Here is a 17,571-nt window from a genome sequence, read left to right on the forward strand (position 1 = left end):
CGAAGTGCCTCTCAGCTGCTCTGTTGCCATGCTGCTTTGCATATTCGATAACGTCTAGCTTGTAATCGACAGTATAGGCCTTCCTTCTCTGCTTTGATGCCATTCTTGGAGGAGTATTGTCTGCTGAATGACATGGAAGGCAAGGGGAGTTGCAACGTCTTCTAGGATACCGTTAGTTGGCATGTTTGTGTGTAGATGGCGTTGGTGAGTCATCAAAACAACCAATTCACTTCATAACAATCGGTATTGTAAATATCTTGTTACCTTCATCAGAAAAAGTGCAGTATCAAAATAGATATCTTCGTATACTGTACCTTCATTAAACAAAGTGTAGTATCAAAGTAAATGATAATTGTAGGATTACATTGTATGTTTGTTGAGTGTGAGTGTTTCTATGTCATTCCTGGGGCATTGAAGGCTTGTCAGACACCCCTATCAACTTGACCTTCCAGTGTTAAGATGCAGGGTGATTTTGGGGCATTTTTCAGGAAAAAAAAGTGTGTCTTATGAGACGGGAAATACGGTACTTTGACTAGTTTACCCTTTATGGCTGACATTGATATTTTTTGGTCTCTTAGAACACACACACACACACACACACACACACACACACACACACACACACACACACACACACACACACACACACACACCACGTAGTGTAGTGGTTAGCACGCTTGACTCACAATTGAGAGGGCCGGGTTCGAGTCCCGGGGCAACGAGGCAAATGGGCAATCCTCTTAATGTGTGGCCCCTGTTCACCTAGCAGTAAATAGGTATGGAATGTAACTCGAGGGGTTGTGGCCTCGCTTTCTCAGAGTGTGTTGTGTTCTCACTCCTACCGGTAGGTCGGTCTATGAGCTCTGAGCTCACTTCGTAATGGGGAAGACTGTCTTGGCTTGGTGACCAGCAAGCGACCGAGGTGAATTACACACACACACACACACACCATGTATTGTAGTGGTTAGCACACTTGGCTCACAACCGAGAACGCCTGGGTTTGAGTCCCGGGCGCAGCGAGTCAAATGGGCAAGCCTCTTAATGGGTAGCCCCTGTTCACCTACCAAGATGTAGGTATGGGATGTAATTCAAGGGGTTGTGGCCTCACTACACAAAGATCGGTCTATGAGCTCTGAGCTTGCTCCATAATGTGGAAGGCTGGCTGGGTGACCAGCAGACGACTGTAAATACAACACACACACACACACCACGTGTGTTTGTTTAAATGATGTGAAGAAATAAAGTTTCCCTTACCATAGTATTGACAAGTGGAACAAACTGTATAGTGATGTTGTAGATGCGGTGTGTATCAACCAGATAAAAGAGAGATATGGCAAGTGTGGATAACATATAACATAACATAACCTAAATAATAGGATAACAAAGGGCCACCAGGGCCCATCTAGGTTATCCTGTATCAGTCGCAGGAGGCAGGACACAAAAAGCTTTGCTTGGGCCCTGTAAGACACAAATAGGTAAATACACACTTGTTTGTTAGCTCATCTCTCATGTGTCCAGTGTCCATTCAGTGTGAGGTGAACAGGTGCTACATATAATATACTAGACAAGAAGAAACTTGAGTTTGTTTTTACTGTGCACATGGTTGAAGTGTTGAGCTTCTGGGTTATGAGTTGAGTGTGCTGACCACTACACTGCTGCACCACACAGTGTCCCATATAGTCTGAAGTTTATTAAGTTAAATGTGTTTTCCTTACAAGTTTTTAATTTACTGTATTGGAAATAGTTTGAGAGGATAACAGTGCAAGTGGTGTACCTGTTTTCAGAAATCAGATTTTCATTCAGAATTACTGAAAAGATTTATTTGGTACATTTTACTTGACAGTTTTATTAATCATTTTAACTGTTTCAATGTTACTTCACTTCTTGAAACATGTAGTCACTGACTATGGATGAAGGAAAGGGTTGTTGAGCAGGTGTGGGTAGTAACATAATGTTCGGAGGCAAAATATATTACTAAATGGTGTTATTCTTTGTGCTCCCACTGGTTAGCACTGTTTAGCTTGTTCAACAGAGCTATTTTTGTTTTTTGTGCAATATCCTCCCCTGATCTGATGAGATAGTATGTTCTATAGTTGTTACTGTGTCTTATTCAGTTTTTATTTTTCCTGTACAGGTACCTGTATTAAAACCAATGGAATTGATGGTTGAAGCCTCCCCTAGGAGAATTTTTGCCAATGCACACACGTATCACATCAACTCTATCTCAATCAACTCAGACCAGGAGACTTACTTGTCTGCTGATGACCTTCGTATTAACCTGTGGCACATGGAGGTCACTGATCAGGTAAGCTATGCCAAACAATTCAATCTTTGTTGGTGCTTGCTGTGATGCTGGAAAGGCTTCACTGGTGCCTTTCTTCATGGGGAAGGAACTTGTGGTGGCCTTTTGTTGAGATTTGGAACAAAAGAGTAATGAAAATGAGAAGACAGCAAAGCCAGAGCAAATTTTGTCGCAGGAGGCAAGGAAAAATCTGTTTATTTATCAGATTTGCTAAGTCAAGTTGATATTTTTATGATTTCTTTATATATACACCAAATAAGTAGACGAACATTTTCTTTGGTAATTCACTAAATTCACATTGATCTTTGGGCACATTGAATGGCTGAGCAGGGCTGTGGAGTTGGTACCCAAAACTTCCAACTTGGACTACTCAACTTGCACACAGGCGAGTTGACACAACTTGCGAAATATCATTTTATAATAAGCATCTTGACCATTATTTTAGATCCTATGGAAACATTGAAATTTATCACCGTTTTGCTGCACATCAAAAACCTCGGCTATGGTGAAAGTGAGGCTGGGAAACAAAGATGCTTTCATACTGCCAAAATTAGAACACACTTCAAGCATTTCATGAGGAACAGCAATGGAGGCTTTCCACTGTTGATTGATGGTAGTGAAAAAACTAAATGGATAGCTACCCTATTACCAAGTAAATAGAAGTGAGTCAGTAAGTATCCATGACAAGTCTGTCTCATTCTGTCTTGTAGTTTTGCCATCTCTATCTATTGAAGTGTATATTGTTTAGCAGGCGATCACGTAAAGAGACGCCTGCTGTAGTATATACTGGTGTTGACTCGTTCAGGAGGAATTACTGCTGAACTCTTTTGTAGTAGATTATGGACATTTGTCATTGTTATTCACCCCATTCGTATTTCCCCATAAATGATTGCCAAAATTATCTTTTGAATTGAGAAATTGTCCAGTCTTCAGACATGTTCACTTGGTAGCAGGTGATGGGCAATCAACTGGAGGCAGGGTTTGTTTACATTTTGTCTCAGCATTCTGCCAACAGATGGCACCACTGAATGCTGATTTCTCATTGTCTCGAGTGGAAATACACAGTGTGTGGTATGTTTATAAAGTCTCTCTCTCTCTCTCTCTCTCTCTCTCTCTCTCTCTCTCTCTCTCTCTCTCTCTCTCTCTCTCTCTCTCTCTCTCTCTCTCTCTCTCTCTCTCTCTCTGGAATTTATGTCGAGGTCTGAGTTGGGGGCATTTTTTACTAGCCCCCAACTTCAGCGATAGGAAATTTCTTCTAACTCTGACTTCACATCCCTAAGGTTGGGCACCTGTTTGTCCCATGAATGCTGGAAGACAGGACTGTAGCTAAGTTCTTTGCTTCTCATGTAAGGAAGAGCAAGTGTATTATTGACATATGATCCTTTCTATGTTTTTCAGTCCTTTAACATTGTAGACATCAAGCCCACTAACATGGAGGAGCTGACTGAGGTGATCACAGCAGCAGAATTTCATCCCCACGACTGCAACGTGTTTGTGTACTCTAGCAGTAAAGGAACCATTAGGCTTTGTGACATGCGACAAGCAGCCCTCTGTGATAGTCATTCTAAGTGTAAGTTTGAAGAGAGATCTTTTTTTGACTGGATTTCAAAGCATGTTTGTACACACTATTACTTTACTCAAGCTTAATGTTTGCTTCTATAAGTTCAACGTTTGTCCTCCTTATCAGTTGTTATCTATGTTTTTTATTTATTTTTTTGTATAATAGTTTAAAGTGAAATTTTTAAATATCCCCAGATTCAAATACATTTTCATCTAGTGAGTTTGCTAATTGCTTTGTCTGCATTTGATTATATTCCTATCAGTAAGTGCATTTGCATGTACTTCATAATTATTATCACATAATATTCATTCTTCCATAAAACATTTATGTTATGTTTTGTGCTTTCCCCCATGCATTTTATTGTGACTGCTATGAATTATTTGTCTTAGCTATGATGAGAGTGGATCTAGTAAGGAATGATGTACTTTCTGCTAGTGTTGTCTGTTGTGTGTTGTCCACCTATTACATTTTTCCTTTTCCAGTGTTTGAGGAGCCCGAGGATCCCACCAATCGGAGTTTCTTCAGTGAAATCATCTCCTCCATAAGTGATGTCAAGTTTTCAAACAGCGGTCGCTACATGATATCCAGAGACTATCTCTCCGTTAAAGTGTGGGACTTGCACATGGAAACTAAACCAATTGAGACTTACCCGGTAAGAGAAAAGACGCAATTCAGGAATTAGTAACATAATCATGTGATATTCATATACAGTGGGTGTCCACTCTATCAAACATCAATTTAGAAAAGACAGGCAATAATACATCTTCATTCTTGTGTTTATTCCAGGTGCATGAATACCTGCGCCCCAAACTGTGCTCATTGTATGAGAATGATTGTATTTTTGACAAGTTTGAATGCTGCTGGAGTGGCAATGACTCTGCAATTATGACTGGCTCATACAACAACTTCTTCCGAATGTTTGATAGGACTTCAAAACGTGATGTTACATTAGAAGCTTCAAGGGAAACTGCCAAGCCCAGATATTTACTTAAACCTAGAAAGGTAAGATGCTGTTGTGTGTCTTGACCTCAGAAGAGATACCTTTCATATACATATTCAATGAAGTCAAGGATTTGAATATTACTCTGAAAAATTAGTGAGATAATTTTCCTTCTATATCATATTGTCACCCATCAAGTACTGAAGGACTTGAATCTGTTTGTTTTACTGTCATATTGGTGTGCACATGACAACAACCTCAAAATGGAATGGTTTTCAGGTCTGCACAGCTGGTAAAAGAAAGAAAGATGAAATCAGTGTAGACTGCCTTGATTTCAACAAGAAGATCCTTCACACAGCCTGGCACCCACATGAAAATATTATAGCTGTTGCTGCCACTAACAATCTTTACATATTCCAAGATAAATTTTAGCAGTCCTCCTTTGACGACTAGAGCTTAGGTAAGTGTATTGTCTTAGCAGGATTTATCATATAATTCTTACATTTTCCACTTAAGGTTTCTTTAATGTAATTCCAGATTTTATGGGACAAAATCTCTATTTTGCAAGGTAATATTCAAGAATGGTTAATGATGAAAGAGATAATGAACATGATAACTTAGATATATCTGTGTACTGTCAGAATCCCCCATACATGGTTGTTAGGCAAGGCAAGGTCTCCCCTCCCTCACCTCACCCACACACACTTCCTTCACTTTTCAGCCTTTACAATTAGAGAAGAGAGAACTAACCTTCAGTGACAACATAGACATGAATTAAAACTAGGCATTTTCAGTAGTGGTCCAGTACAGCACACAATGTTTGAGTTGTAGGCAAGTTTGTGCTGAAAATGAATCACAGGCGTGTTTTGCCAGTCAGCGGCTGCCACCACCTTTGAGGAAAATTAGAGTGTAGGCCTACAGCTGTCACCTTAAGGGCATGCTGAGGTTGAGATTTGAAAAAAAAAAAAAAAAGGTAATAGGATTTATGACTAGAAATTTTCAGAATATTATAATAAGCTACTAGTTGTCTTTGATGTGTTTGAATATAAATGTGATAGAGTAATGACGGCATGCATAGGTTTGCATTCAAAATGTCGTACAGGCCTTATTTCAAATTTTTTTTAAATGTGCTTTGGCATGGACACACTTGAAAGATGCCTAAAGAAACGTAGAGAACGCTTTTTTTCAATTTTGTAATACGCCATGAGATATGATTTTTTTAAAGTTTTTGCATCTCAGTCTCAAAAAATCATGTTTTGAAATATGGCTCTTTAAATTTTTAAAAGTTTAGCACTCACTTTATTTTTTCGTCAAAATTAGTAGGTTTATTATATGTTGTATGTTGATTTATAGAGAAACTGCGCACAAAGAATCATCTAATTATTTCCATATTTAGTACTTCATTTCGGGAGCTATATACCTTGTCACTCACAATTCTGATTATTTGTGCCTTTGCCAGTAGATTTAGCTCTCTGGTGGATGTCTTAAGAATGCTGTTTCATAGAATTATGGTTTATTTTGACTGTCAGTGGGCACCTTCCCAGTTCTCCATGAAACAATCCTCTCCGTGTAGATTTTTTGGTCCTTATCAAGGTGGGCATCTCCAAGTATGTACGTTTCTCCCTCTGCTTTCCTCTTCTCCTCATCCTCATGTATTTTTCTAGCTTTTTTTTTTCCTTGATATCATCTTGTTAGCTTTTGCAATCGAAAATGAGATCTTCCTATCCCTTCTCTCCAAAACTTCTTTCCCTACCCTGCCAAATGCCTCAGCTTCACTTGCCACCAAGCGATCTCTTCCCTCTTCTTTTAATTTATCTCATCTCTTCTTTTTCTTTATCTCTCACATCTTCAGCTGCTGTAACCTATTTTGTTTATTCTCCATGTTGTAATAGGAGGATCAGTAAAGAAAAAAAATGTAAGAGAGCCTACAAGCAGGAGTGCAACATATAACCTCTTCCTTTGCCTTTCTCTGTCACACTGGTGGGGGTGCTGTATGGCGTGGCAGGAAGGAGGCAAGCAATTTGAGGAGTAGAGGCTCATCACAGAGACCAATAGTATTGGTAAAATGTCAAGGAAAAACAGGCAATATACTACAATGCTTAGAGAGTTTGTTGCATCATGCCCACCTCTTGGCGTATCCCGCTGATGTCCCTTTAAACACATCAGAATGAGTATTGCCTTATGCAGATGTCCATGATTCATATATCAAATGAATTGTGAATATTTTTCCTACAATAATCTCCAGGAATTGAAAAAATAAAAATGTAATTTACTAAATCTCGAGCACAGCATGCTCTTAAGTATTAGTTCCCTAAAAAATACAGGAAGAAGCATTAGTAAACTTGCCCGTTAAGGTTCTCTGTCCATTTTTGTAGGAGAAATAAGTAGCTTTTCATGGCAACAGCCTTTGGTTGTGTTTAGAATTCCTATTTTTTCCTTGTCATAGCTTAATGTTATAATATTGTTTCTCTAGCAGTGCATGATTATGTTCAGAGTTGATGCAGGAAGCGTACAAACACATGAAAAATAATACTGATCATGGAAGTTGAGTAGGATTACACTGCTTATCAGTCAATGATGTAAAATATCTCCAGAAAACACATTATCCATTGTTTGCCTTGACTTATGTTACTTTCAGATTCTTTTTAATGTGAAATTACAATAGAGAAAACATTTATACATCAACTTTCTTGATTTCAAATAGCATTTTAATATATATTCTATTCTTCAAAATTAATTCCTAAGGGAACTTGAATATTGTGCTGCTGTGGTTGCTGCTGGCTGATTGACCGAGGAAAAGCATTTGCCTTTTGTGCGCAGAAAGGCAAATGCTTCCCTGGCCCGTATGCCATGCAACCAGTGTTTGATTTGTTAGTGACACTACTGAAAACGCCTTACATCTGTTAACACCTTATACCCTATCAGATGTTAATTAGTATGTAAGCCACTAGTTCATTTTTTCCTGGATAAAATGTCCTGTTTTTACAGGCCCTGCCATAGATGGATGTTTGGGCAGTGATGCCGGGTGTGTGGAGGGAAGGTCCTTAGTGGCCAGTGTTCCTTCTGTATGACCTCACCCAAGTGTTGACATCCACTGCTGGAAGCCATCAACTCATGCTGGCCACTCTTGGCATCCTTTTATCAAGGTGTGGCTCTTGTCTTGGGTTGCTTCCAAGACAATGGTGGTCCCAAATGTGCGAACGAGTGACAACCAAAAGCCAAGGGCAGTAGTGCTGGAGTCCCCCAATGAAATGTCCAGTGGCTGAGGCTTGGATTACTTGTGATTCTTGAAAATCCATGTGGGTGTCCCACCCTTGTGATCATTTATCTGTGTTTCACCCTCAGATCATCTGTTGAGAAGTGCAAACATTAGTTGCCTTCTCAAGGCTATTAAAAAGATATATGAGTTATGGCTGACTAGGTGAATCCAGTTATGAATGATTAGGAGTTTGCCATGTTATTATCAATAGATTAGTGGCTTGAAATAAAAAATATTGACTGCAGAGCCCAAATTACTTTCTCTGATGCCTGGCTTTCAGACAAATCATTGTGTCTTTTTGCCAAATTGAGCTGTGACAGGTGACTTGAATTACATAAGGGAATAAGGTATATGACATAGCTACTCCTGGGATAGAATGGTTGATTTTATACATGTGGGAAGAACATGGTTGCAAATCGTATCCTAACATGTCCAGAGGATTAGTGTTGTCATACCCCCGTGCGCCCATCTACTGAGTAGTATATCTCACAGGATTAAGTTAATGTGCTCATAGCTTCCACAAAATCACTCCCAGCTGTCAGGAAATGCAGCATTATTATTATTATTATTATTATTATTATTATTATTATTATCATCATCATTATCATTATTATTGTTGTTTTTATTTTTATTTTTGAGCTTTAGATGGTGCATTTTGTTAAGATCTTGAAGTCTCATTTCAAAAGTGAGAAATACTACAGCTGGATGTTCTCCACAGTGGGCTCCTCTCCATGAAGGGAAGTGTAAGTGCAGCTGCACACACTCCTCTCCCCTGCTTTCTCTCATCTTTTTAAGATGCTGCAAAATTTGTCTTAAAAGATGATTATTTCTAATATTTACTGTCAACTGCTGTATACTTTTTTTTTTTATTAGTTCCATGGAATAAATTATATTTCAGTAGGCAAGATGTGTTTTTATGCAATCAGTACTCAGCCATGTCCATTGTAATCAAAACAATTTTTTTCATGGTTATGAGATAATTTTGTAATGCTATCTGTACATTTATACTCAATTAATCTGTGGTCATGATGAAGTATTTTAATGAAAATTTTGAGTAACAGTTAACTCTTTTACTGATTTTTTTTTTTTTTATTTATTATTTTTTTTATTTATTTATTTTTATTATTATTATTTTTTTTTTTTGTGTGTGTGTGTGTGAAATACAGTAACAACCTAAAGAAATAGGAAATCTTGATTGGAAAGGCTGGACCGTAACTCAACCCCCATTATGTATTATGCTCTCTTAACATGTCAAAGTAAAATCCATTGTAATGAAACATCCAAGTACTGTTGTGACAGTTTTGTCATGATGTGCTGTGCTGGGACTTTGGGACCCCATCAGTAGCAGAATATTAAAACTTGTTTATATACTGCTTTCCTCCATAAGACCTGATACATACAACATTTCATTATTGAAGATATAGGTTGATTTATCACTTGAAATTATGTACAGGATGTTATGCTGGTGGGCAGAAATGTACTTTTATTTATTTTGTTAAAAATAAAACAGGTAGAACAGAGTTAAGTACAAGATATTTTTTTTACTTAAGTTAAATACTCATTACAGTTGAGTGAGTGTGGGAGTTGTTTTAGTGGTTGTCTGGGACTGGAACTTCTGTGCTGTGTGTCAGTAATCACACGTGAATGCTCTCGGCTTTTAATCATGCACAGGCAGACCAAATCAAATGGAGCCTGAATTATTTTCAAATCAAATTGGATGTATTGGCAGATGTGAGTTTAGTTATGAGCCTTTGCTGAAAATGTCTTTATTTCCCCCACTATATCTATTTAATGTGAGGGTTGCCTTTCAAAATAGCAAAAAGCATAACTGCCTAATACCTGTTGTCCTACTCTTAAATATTCAAGTATGATATGGTATCTCTCTCTCTCTCTCTCTCTCTCTCTCTCTCTCTCTCTCTCTCTCTCTCTCTCTCTCTCTCTCTCTCTCTCTCTCTCTCTCTCTCTCCAAGATTTCTTTTCTCTGATGTACTTCTTCAAAACAAAAGAAAAAAGCATATATTTAACAAGGTCAGTAGTATCATTCCTCATCTGCAGTCTTTTCCTTTGTTGGCCGCATAGAGAGGACAGTCAACTGAGACAATGGGATGGGCTGGTAACAAGGTCTATCACAGACTTCAAGCATTGGTATCTTCAAGCTTTTACATTGTGGCAGTTATGCTCATTGTTAAGAAAGTCCTTCATGTATTTCCAGTGAAGGTAGTTATGGTTTGCTACTCATGCTTGGAACTTGTGGAATGGTGTGCAGAATATAAAAAGGGTTTTCAGAAATCATAGCAAGTCATGCAGTGTAAATGAAAATATTGAAAAGCATGATAGTTAAATTATTTTATTTAATCTGCAATAGGATAAATTACCATAGACAATTGAGTGGTTCCAAACTGTGAAGCTGATTTTTTTTTTTTTTTTTTTTTTTTTGTGCAGTATTATCTTACTTTTAGAGTAACTGGTACAGAGAACAATTCAAGTTTTAGATGTAATTTTAACATTGCTCTCAATCTGATTTATTCCAAGTGCCTATTTGCATTACAATCTGCATACATTTCTTGTTCATGAATATGAATCTGAAGTTAAGATAAGGAGCCAGTGAAATTTGAAGGTGCGCTCTACATCAGCCTGTCATGTTCATGTGCCTCCATTCAGACCAAGCACACAGGATGCTTTGCAGTGTCAGCCATACACATTACAGTGTTGCATAACCTTTATATGTATGTCCTGATAGAGAGGTGTGAGTGTGTGTGTGTTTGTGTGTGTTTGTTATGTGTGTGTGTGTTGTGTTTTTGTGTGTGAAAGGTATTTGAGTAAGGCTTATGTGAGACAGTGCATAGCACATAGGCTAACTATTCCTATTCTGTCCTTGAAACTTGTGTTTGGTATGCACATATGTACAGATATAAATATACAATATATATATTCATCCATACACAAACAGGGTGAAAGACAACTTATTAAGCATAACCCCATAAGTCCCCCCCCTCTACAATTCTAGAAAATGTCAAAAAATGTATACACAAGAAAACTCATAATGTGATAGTAATACAAATACAGGCAGTGATAGTAATCACATGAAATGCCAAGTGTTTGGTGTTTAGAACATGAATTTTTAGGTATTACATACTGTAATCTGGCATTGAAGATGCTCCCCATTCAGGTAGACTAACCTCAAATGGAAATGCTAAAGCAACAGAAAGATCGCACCACTGCCACTACCTTGCTGCAATGTGTGAGTTGCTTGTTCATATACATCTCTTGCCTTTATCATTATAATTTCTTTCCAGTGATGTAAAAAGTAAGTGCCTTTCCTTATTAATGCTACAAAATGAGCCGTAGCATTGCAGAGCAGTACCATTAACAGCAGGTCTGTGTTGGTGAGGAGTAAAGGTCACTTAGTACTTGAGTAAACAGGAAGTGTTTTGTAACACAAACTTATGATTAAAAATGTTTTAACAAAATGCAGTTTAGCTTTATATGTGCATTTATCATTTCTTGTCATTATATTGTCAGAGGTGATAAAAAATGCCATGTCTTGACAAGTTGACTGTTTATCCACCAATTGGTGTACAACTTGAACCTGCCACTGAAATGTCGGTTAACTAGATCACACAAAGGTTTGATTGCTTTTCCAGCACTAAGTGCCTCACATAGGCTTTGGTGTATAACATTCAGTCTGCAAGATACAGGGTAAATTGTAAAGCTATATTTTGGGGGAAATGGCATCTTCAATGTATAGAAATGTAGTATGTAGTACAAGTACCAAAGCCCTAACTACTGGGTGTGAAGCACAGCTGTGTTTTGGCACCAGGGCATTTAGCTCTTGTCTCATTATTATTTGTTGTATTTCTGCATCAATTAACCTCAAGGTATAGCCTACCATTGTCTATAGTTTATCAATGCTTACTGATTTTTGACAAAACACACAAGCTACAAACAAGTTCATCAGAGCTTACTGATTCATGACAAAACTCACAAGCTACAAACTACAAGTTTTATTAATGTAACGGTTCTAAAGTAATGTAGGTGGCCAATACAGATTGCTGCAGCTATGTCAAAAATGTACCACAGTACATGATGGCATTAAGAACAAGTTCTTGATAACAGTGTCTCAGCTACACACCCCCTTGTGAAGGACATGGCAGTCTGGTAAATGATAGATTTTACACTAGTAAAACTATAATAGAACTGAATATTTTCAGTTATTTTATTTTGATTAAAATAACTGTGTGTGTGTGTGTGTGTGTGTGTACATGCTGAACTCATGTATGTATGTTAGTATGTAAAAACCGACAGTTGTGTTATGTATCAATTGTATTTTGTGTACATCCTCTCTAACAACAACAACTAAAGCAGAGGTTGGGAACCACTGATAGAATGTTTGATATTTTAGAGCATACTATTCATGAGTGCTGAAAAAAAAAAAAAAATTGTCTCAGATTTTAAGTAGTCAAAGAAATCCCTGAATTGTGAGTAGAGAAGGAAAGCGGACAGTCTCAGCATTGTTGCACGTTCACACATCACTGTCAGAACACCAGCTTTCAAACTAAATTTTGCAATGTCTGCTCTGTTTCTCTGTGACAAACTGAGATTTTGCTCCTACTATAATGTCTTATTTTTTTGTTTTCACATTTATCCATTGTGGTTTTCAGTACCATGCATAAGTATTTACATAACATTGGTAAATAGAATATGTGTGTGCAGAAAAGAAACAAATGGTAGCACAAGTAAGTGAGCTAATCCCATGGCATTCAAGAGAAAGTTGATTTTTCAAAGATGTAAGATAATGCCGGGTAATGTTAACAGTCACGTCTAGACAGGAGAGGTAGGACTACCTTGCATGAATATGTTTTACCAAATACCCTGTTTCAAGGGTCCTCAGAATTTGAACTATATTTTATGTTGAGATCTTTTTTGCTGAATATAACATGCTTTACTTTACAGCTTTGCCCTTTAATATGATTACCTTCCTTTATATTTATAAATGTTATATTTTCCAATACAATTGCCATACTGGAATTCCCTAAAGAGTAAGCAGACTCTTAGTATGTGATGTTTGATAATTTAGACACTTGCCAAAACTATAGTACACTTATAGACGTACCTAGTTAAACATATAGGAAAAGGTACTACTCTATGATGAATTTTACATTTGATGACCAGATGAAAAGAGGAGCACTCCAGAAGTTTCGTTAAGGAACTGGGTGATGCATTTCTATCAGTCTTCATACATTTCAGTGCCTGCATCTTTACCCAAACTCCTCTTTTCAGACAAAGTTCAGGCCATCTTTTCTTCCTTTTCAAAATGCATAGGCTATTGCAATGGTAATGTGACTTCATACTCTCCTCATGGGACAATTTCTTCTCCCTTCAGTACTTTCTCACTACTCTTGATGTTCAAATCCAGAAATGGCAAACAAAGTTGTATTTTGGTTAGGAAAAAAATCCATTCCAACAAATGATAATTTGTGTGGAACTCAAAAATCACCAACAAACTCCACTTCACCAGTCCTTTGGTCTTCCATGGGAAAGTGTTAGTACAAGGCCCACCTAAGACTTGCCAGCCTAACTCAGTTACTTGACCATATATATGTCATGATCCTCCCATTATCATTACTCTTGATTGACATGTAATATTATATAGCACACCCTATGTCAACTTAATGTTTTTTCAAGTCTATCTCACTCTACATCACGTTAACCTACAGGGCTGCTCTTGTACTGCTATCATATTGTACAGTTTTCTGTTGCCCAAACCTCAAATTATTGACCTAACACAAACATAACTTGTAACAACTAGTGTTAGATTATTTTCATCTTGCAGACTTCAGGGGTCATTAGCACTTTCTTTTTGCTATCATCAGACACTAAAGGCCGACTCAGGAGGTATAGATAAATACTTAAATATATATATATATATATATATATATATATATATATATATATATATATATATATATATATATATATATATATATATATATATATATATCAAATACAGCACTTGGTGCTACAAACTAATGCTGTGTAAAGTGGGATTATATAGAATAATGGATTTATGGAGATCCTACAATGAGAAAAGGGAGTTGCAAAGGTCATTATGCAGGGAGTAGAAGCTTTCATGTGTTAAGTAGGTGGACATGAAACATTGGCCTCATGCCTGTAAGAGAACTATTACAGATGGTGTGTCGATTTGTAGGCTAAGCGATATCTGGACAGGACAGTGAGAAAGTAAGTCATGATGAGAGAGGACTGTGGCTCAAGATGGATAAAGGCGCAGCAGTGTTGTGTGAAGGAAATTTTTGACACTTGGAAGACAAGGATGCGAGGCGATAGATTCTTTTTCTCCGTCTTGAGAAGTGTTGGCATAGTAACAAAACATATGAAGAGAAAACAAAGGCCAGACAAAAGACAAGCAATCACCAAAAACTAAAGAAGTGTCTTAAAACTTCCTTCTTAAAAGAGTTCAAGTAATAGGAGGAAGGAAAGGCAGAAGCAGGGAGGGAGTTCCAGGGTTTATTAGAAAGTTATGAATGGTTGAGAGTACTGGTTAATTCTTGCTTAGAAAAGTATACAGTAGAGGCCTAGTACAGCGAGGGCACAGGAGGAGAGGCATGCATTTAGCAAGATCAGAAGAGGATCGAGTTGGCGTGAAAGTAGCAAGAGATGCAACATTGCGGTTATGAGAGGCTGAAGACGAGTTGTTAAGACTAAATACTTTCTGTCTAGCAGAATGATATAAGTGAAGCCGAACCGTCTCTTTCCATGCGAAATGTATATCCACATGGACAGATGAGGCCCGTGTACAGTTAGCGTCTGTTGGGATGGTGGGAAAAAAGAAAAAAAAAAAACGACTCAATGCTGGGATTCAGAGATCACTCAGATGAGATTGAGATGTGACATTTTCAATTTAGATTATTAGTAAAATGCAGATTGAGAATATTCAGTGCATGAGTGTCATTGAAGAAAGGATAGATATCTGGAAGAGGCGCTGCACATACAATCACACTGGCAAGATGGCATCTGACAAAGAAGTGGACGTTGATGGGTTTTCCTCTATATACTCGTAGGAACACCTGGCAAAATTTTAATTTCAGAAACACTTCTGATGCTTTTTTTTTCTAGTAGTTAGATTTTCTAAACAAGAAACAAGAAAAATAGTCATCTGTACTTATGAAATATTGCTGCTGCATTGCCAGCAGTATAACTTAATTATTGATCGACAGGTAGTTAAAGCGTTTGGCCAATTGTTTCCGTTGTAAGCCACCTTGTTATTGACATACTCTTTAAATATTAGGCAATATTAAAAACACTGATCTTGATATATTAAGCAATATTAAAAACACTGAAATAAATTATTGATGTTCTGAAAGTTCACGCGCCTATAATACTAGTCTGGAATTGGTGTGGGTTTTAAGGTAGAGAAGAAAATAATAGTATAAAAGTACGGGTGTTGTGCAAGTTGAGATAGCGATTATGTAGGCACAGTCCGTGTAAGGTGGGTGATGAATTACACTAGTGCAAGGGCGGCAGATGTGGGAGTAATATGGTATCCCACATTGACCTCGAGTCTGATGTGTGTGTGTGTGTGTGTAGTGGATTTCAGAACCAATGAATAAATTATTCGCTATTATAAGCTCTCTCCACCCAAATAACACATCCTCCCACTCATACGACATGGACACCTTACAAACAGCGTCTGTTGATCCAACGGACCAACAGTACCTAGGAGATTAAGGCAAAGTAGCGAAGGGAGATGTGCTCTTGGGTAACTTTGGCCAGAGTGATTTTAATCATATGAAGTAACGCAGCTAAGCGAGTAGGCTGTTTGGTACTGGAACCCGTGGAGGCTCTCCTGCTCAACTAAGTATCCTGCTACTGCTCTCCCGGCCGTCATCATCGCCTTCACTGTAGCTACAAGTTAGTGATCAGTGACAGTGAGCCACGCCACAAACACCATATATATATATATATATATATATATATATATATATATATATATATATATATATATATATATATATATATATATATGCCTAGAATTGATAAAATAAAAATGGGGATGCATTACAGCATGAGAGGAAATGACCTGTGATCCCAAATAGGTATACTTTTCTCCTGGCTGGCATAAAGTAGGTGGTATTCTCAATGAACAGCTGTCTGCTAGTGTTAGGAGGAACAATGATCACCTGCAACTGGACGTAGCCTATTTATTATTAATTTTCATACTCATACTAGTGCAATATGATTGACCCTGCACGGCTTCGATGTTGCGATCTCATAGGTCAGTCATTAATTCATTTATCATTCATTAAATCAATTTTAACCCAGTGGATTATGTTTGTGTAGGGTGCCATCAACTGAATACATAACGCAGTGGTCATAGAATCCTAGAAAAAATCAAATAAACGTGTGAACGGTCTTATCGTGTTGACGAGCTACATCGTTAATCCCACTTGACTGTTGGCCTCCATGAAATATACCTCATTAAGCAAAATGGTTTGTGTAAAGCATGGCAGGTGCCGCGGGCGGGAGTGTCACGATGACGCAGCAGCAGTGGCTTGAGTATCAGGAGAGCCAGGCGGAGTGGCGGAGTGGCGGCCTTGGGCTGGGCATCATGCAGGCAGCTAGGCAGTTGCAGTTAGTAGTATTAGTGCACCAGTGAGAAGCAGAGTAGAGAAGTGTTTACTGCCGGGCCGGAGTTACACCACTATTGCCTCCAAGCCTACTGACGACCCTTGAATAATATCTCTGCGGATGCTTATGACGCACTTGGGGAAGTGAACGTGCATACGCTGGCTGGCTGTTGTCACTACACGCCGCACGGTTCTAACGTGATGTACAACTGAACTTGAATTAGAATTATTTAAGTTTCCCTACGTACAACTGAACTTGAATTAGAATTATTCAGGTTTCTCTACGTTCACTCATGTAAGTGACACAAGTGACACGTGTATTGAACTTAAGTATCGATCAGACTATACAGAAAACGTTTCATTATTCACTTTAGTTCATGCCAACTTCATTTGATTAGAAAAAAAAAGTTAGTTCAGGAGAGAAGGATGTGACTAGAACTGCCGTAAATAAGTACACGTCCGGGTACTTCATGGCTGCAGATAGGTTACATTAGAATATTGTACGCTCGTTTTGCTATTACATTTGTTCGTCGAGTGATATGTTTGAGTGCTCTCTCTCTCTCTCTCTCTCTCTCTCTCTCTCTCTCTCTCTCCTCAAGAGTTGAGAAGGCCCTGGTTGAAACCCGGCTGCGATGGGAGAGTCTCATATTGTGTAGCCCTTGTTTTTCTACAGCACATATAGTTACGTTTAGTTACTTTATAATATAGTTATGGAATGCAAGCTGAGGGGTTATGACCTCTCTTTCCCGGTGTGGTGTGATCGAGTCTCATCTCTACTCAAGTATCGATCACTATGAGGTCTGAGCTCTTTTGTAGGAGAATGGATGGTTGGGTAACCAGCAGACGACATTAGGTAAATGATAC

General features: G+C 38.0%; 2 protein-coding genes across 8 annotated transcripts in view; both read left to right on the top strand.

Moving 5' to 3' along the window:
• Positions 1 to 9,587, top strand: part of LOC123519021 (protein phosphatase PP2A 55 kDa regulatory subunit) — a 53,386-nt gene extending 43,799 nt beyond the window's left edge. For all 5 annotated transcript variants that reach the window (XM_045280146.1, XM_045280147.1, XM_045280148.1 and 2 more), the window contains exons 6-11: positions 2,135 to 2,305; positions 3,701 to 3,872; positions 4,346 to 4,515; positions 4,650 to 4,865; positions 5,083 to 5,263; positions 7,792 to 9,587. In XM_045280146.1, coding sequence (XP_045136081.1) covers positions 2,135 to 2,305; positions 3,701 to 3,872; positions 4,346 to 4,515; positions 4,650 to 4,865; positions 5,083 to 5,235 — 882 coding nt within the window. In that variant the 3' untranslated portion in view covers positions 5,236 to 5,263; positions 7,792 to 9,587. The remainder of the gene's footprint in view (positions 1 to 2,134; positions 2,306 to 3,700; positions 3,873 to 4,345; positions 4,516 to 4,649; positions 4,866 to 5,082; positions 5,264 to 7,791) is intronic.
• Positions 9,588 to 16,414: 6,827 nt separating this feature from the next.
• Positions 16,415 to 17,571, top strand: part of LOC123518839 (cytochrome P450 2L1-like) — an 11,499-nt gene continuing 10,342 nt past the window's right edge. For all 3 annotated transcript variants that reach the window (XM_045279878.1, XM_045279877.1, XM_045279876.1), the window contains exon 1: positions 16,415 to 17,002. The gene's annotated coding sequence lies outside the window, so the exon portion shown is untranslated. The remainder of the gene's footprint in view (positions 17,003 to 17,571) is intronic.

Source organism: Portunus trituberculatus, chromosome 44, assembly GCF_017591435.1.
Source record: "Portunus trituberculatus isolate SZX2019 chromosome 44, ASM1759143v1, whole genome shotgun sequence".
Classification (NCBI taxonomy): Eukaryota; Metazoa; Arthropoda; class Malacostraca; order Decapoda; family Portunidae; genus Portunus; species Portunus trituberculatus.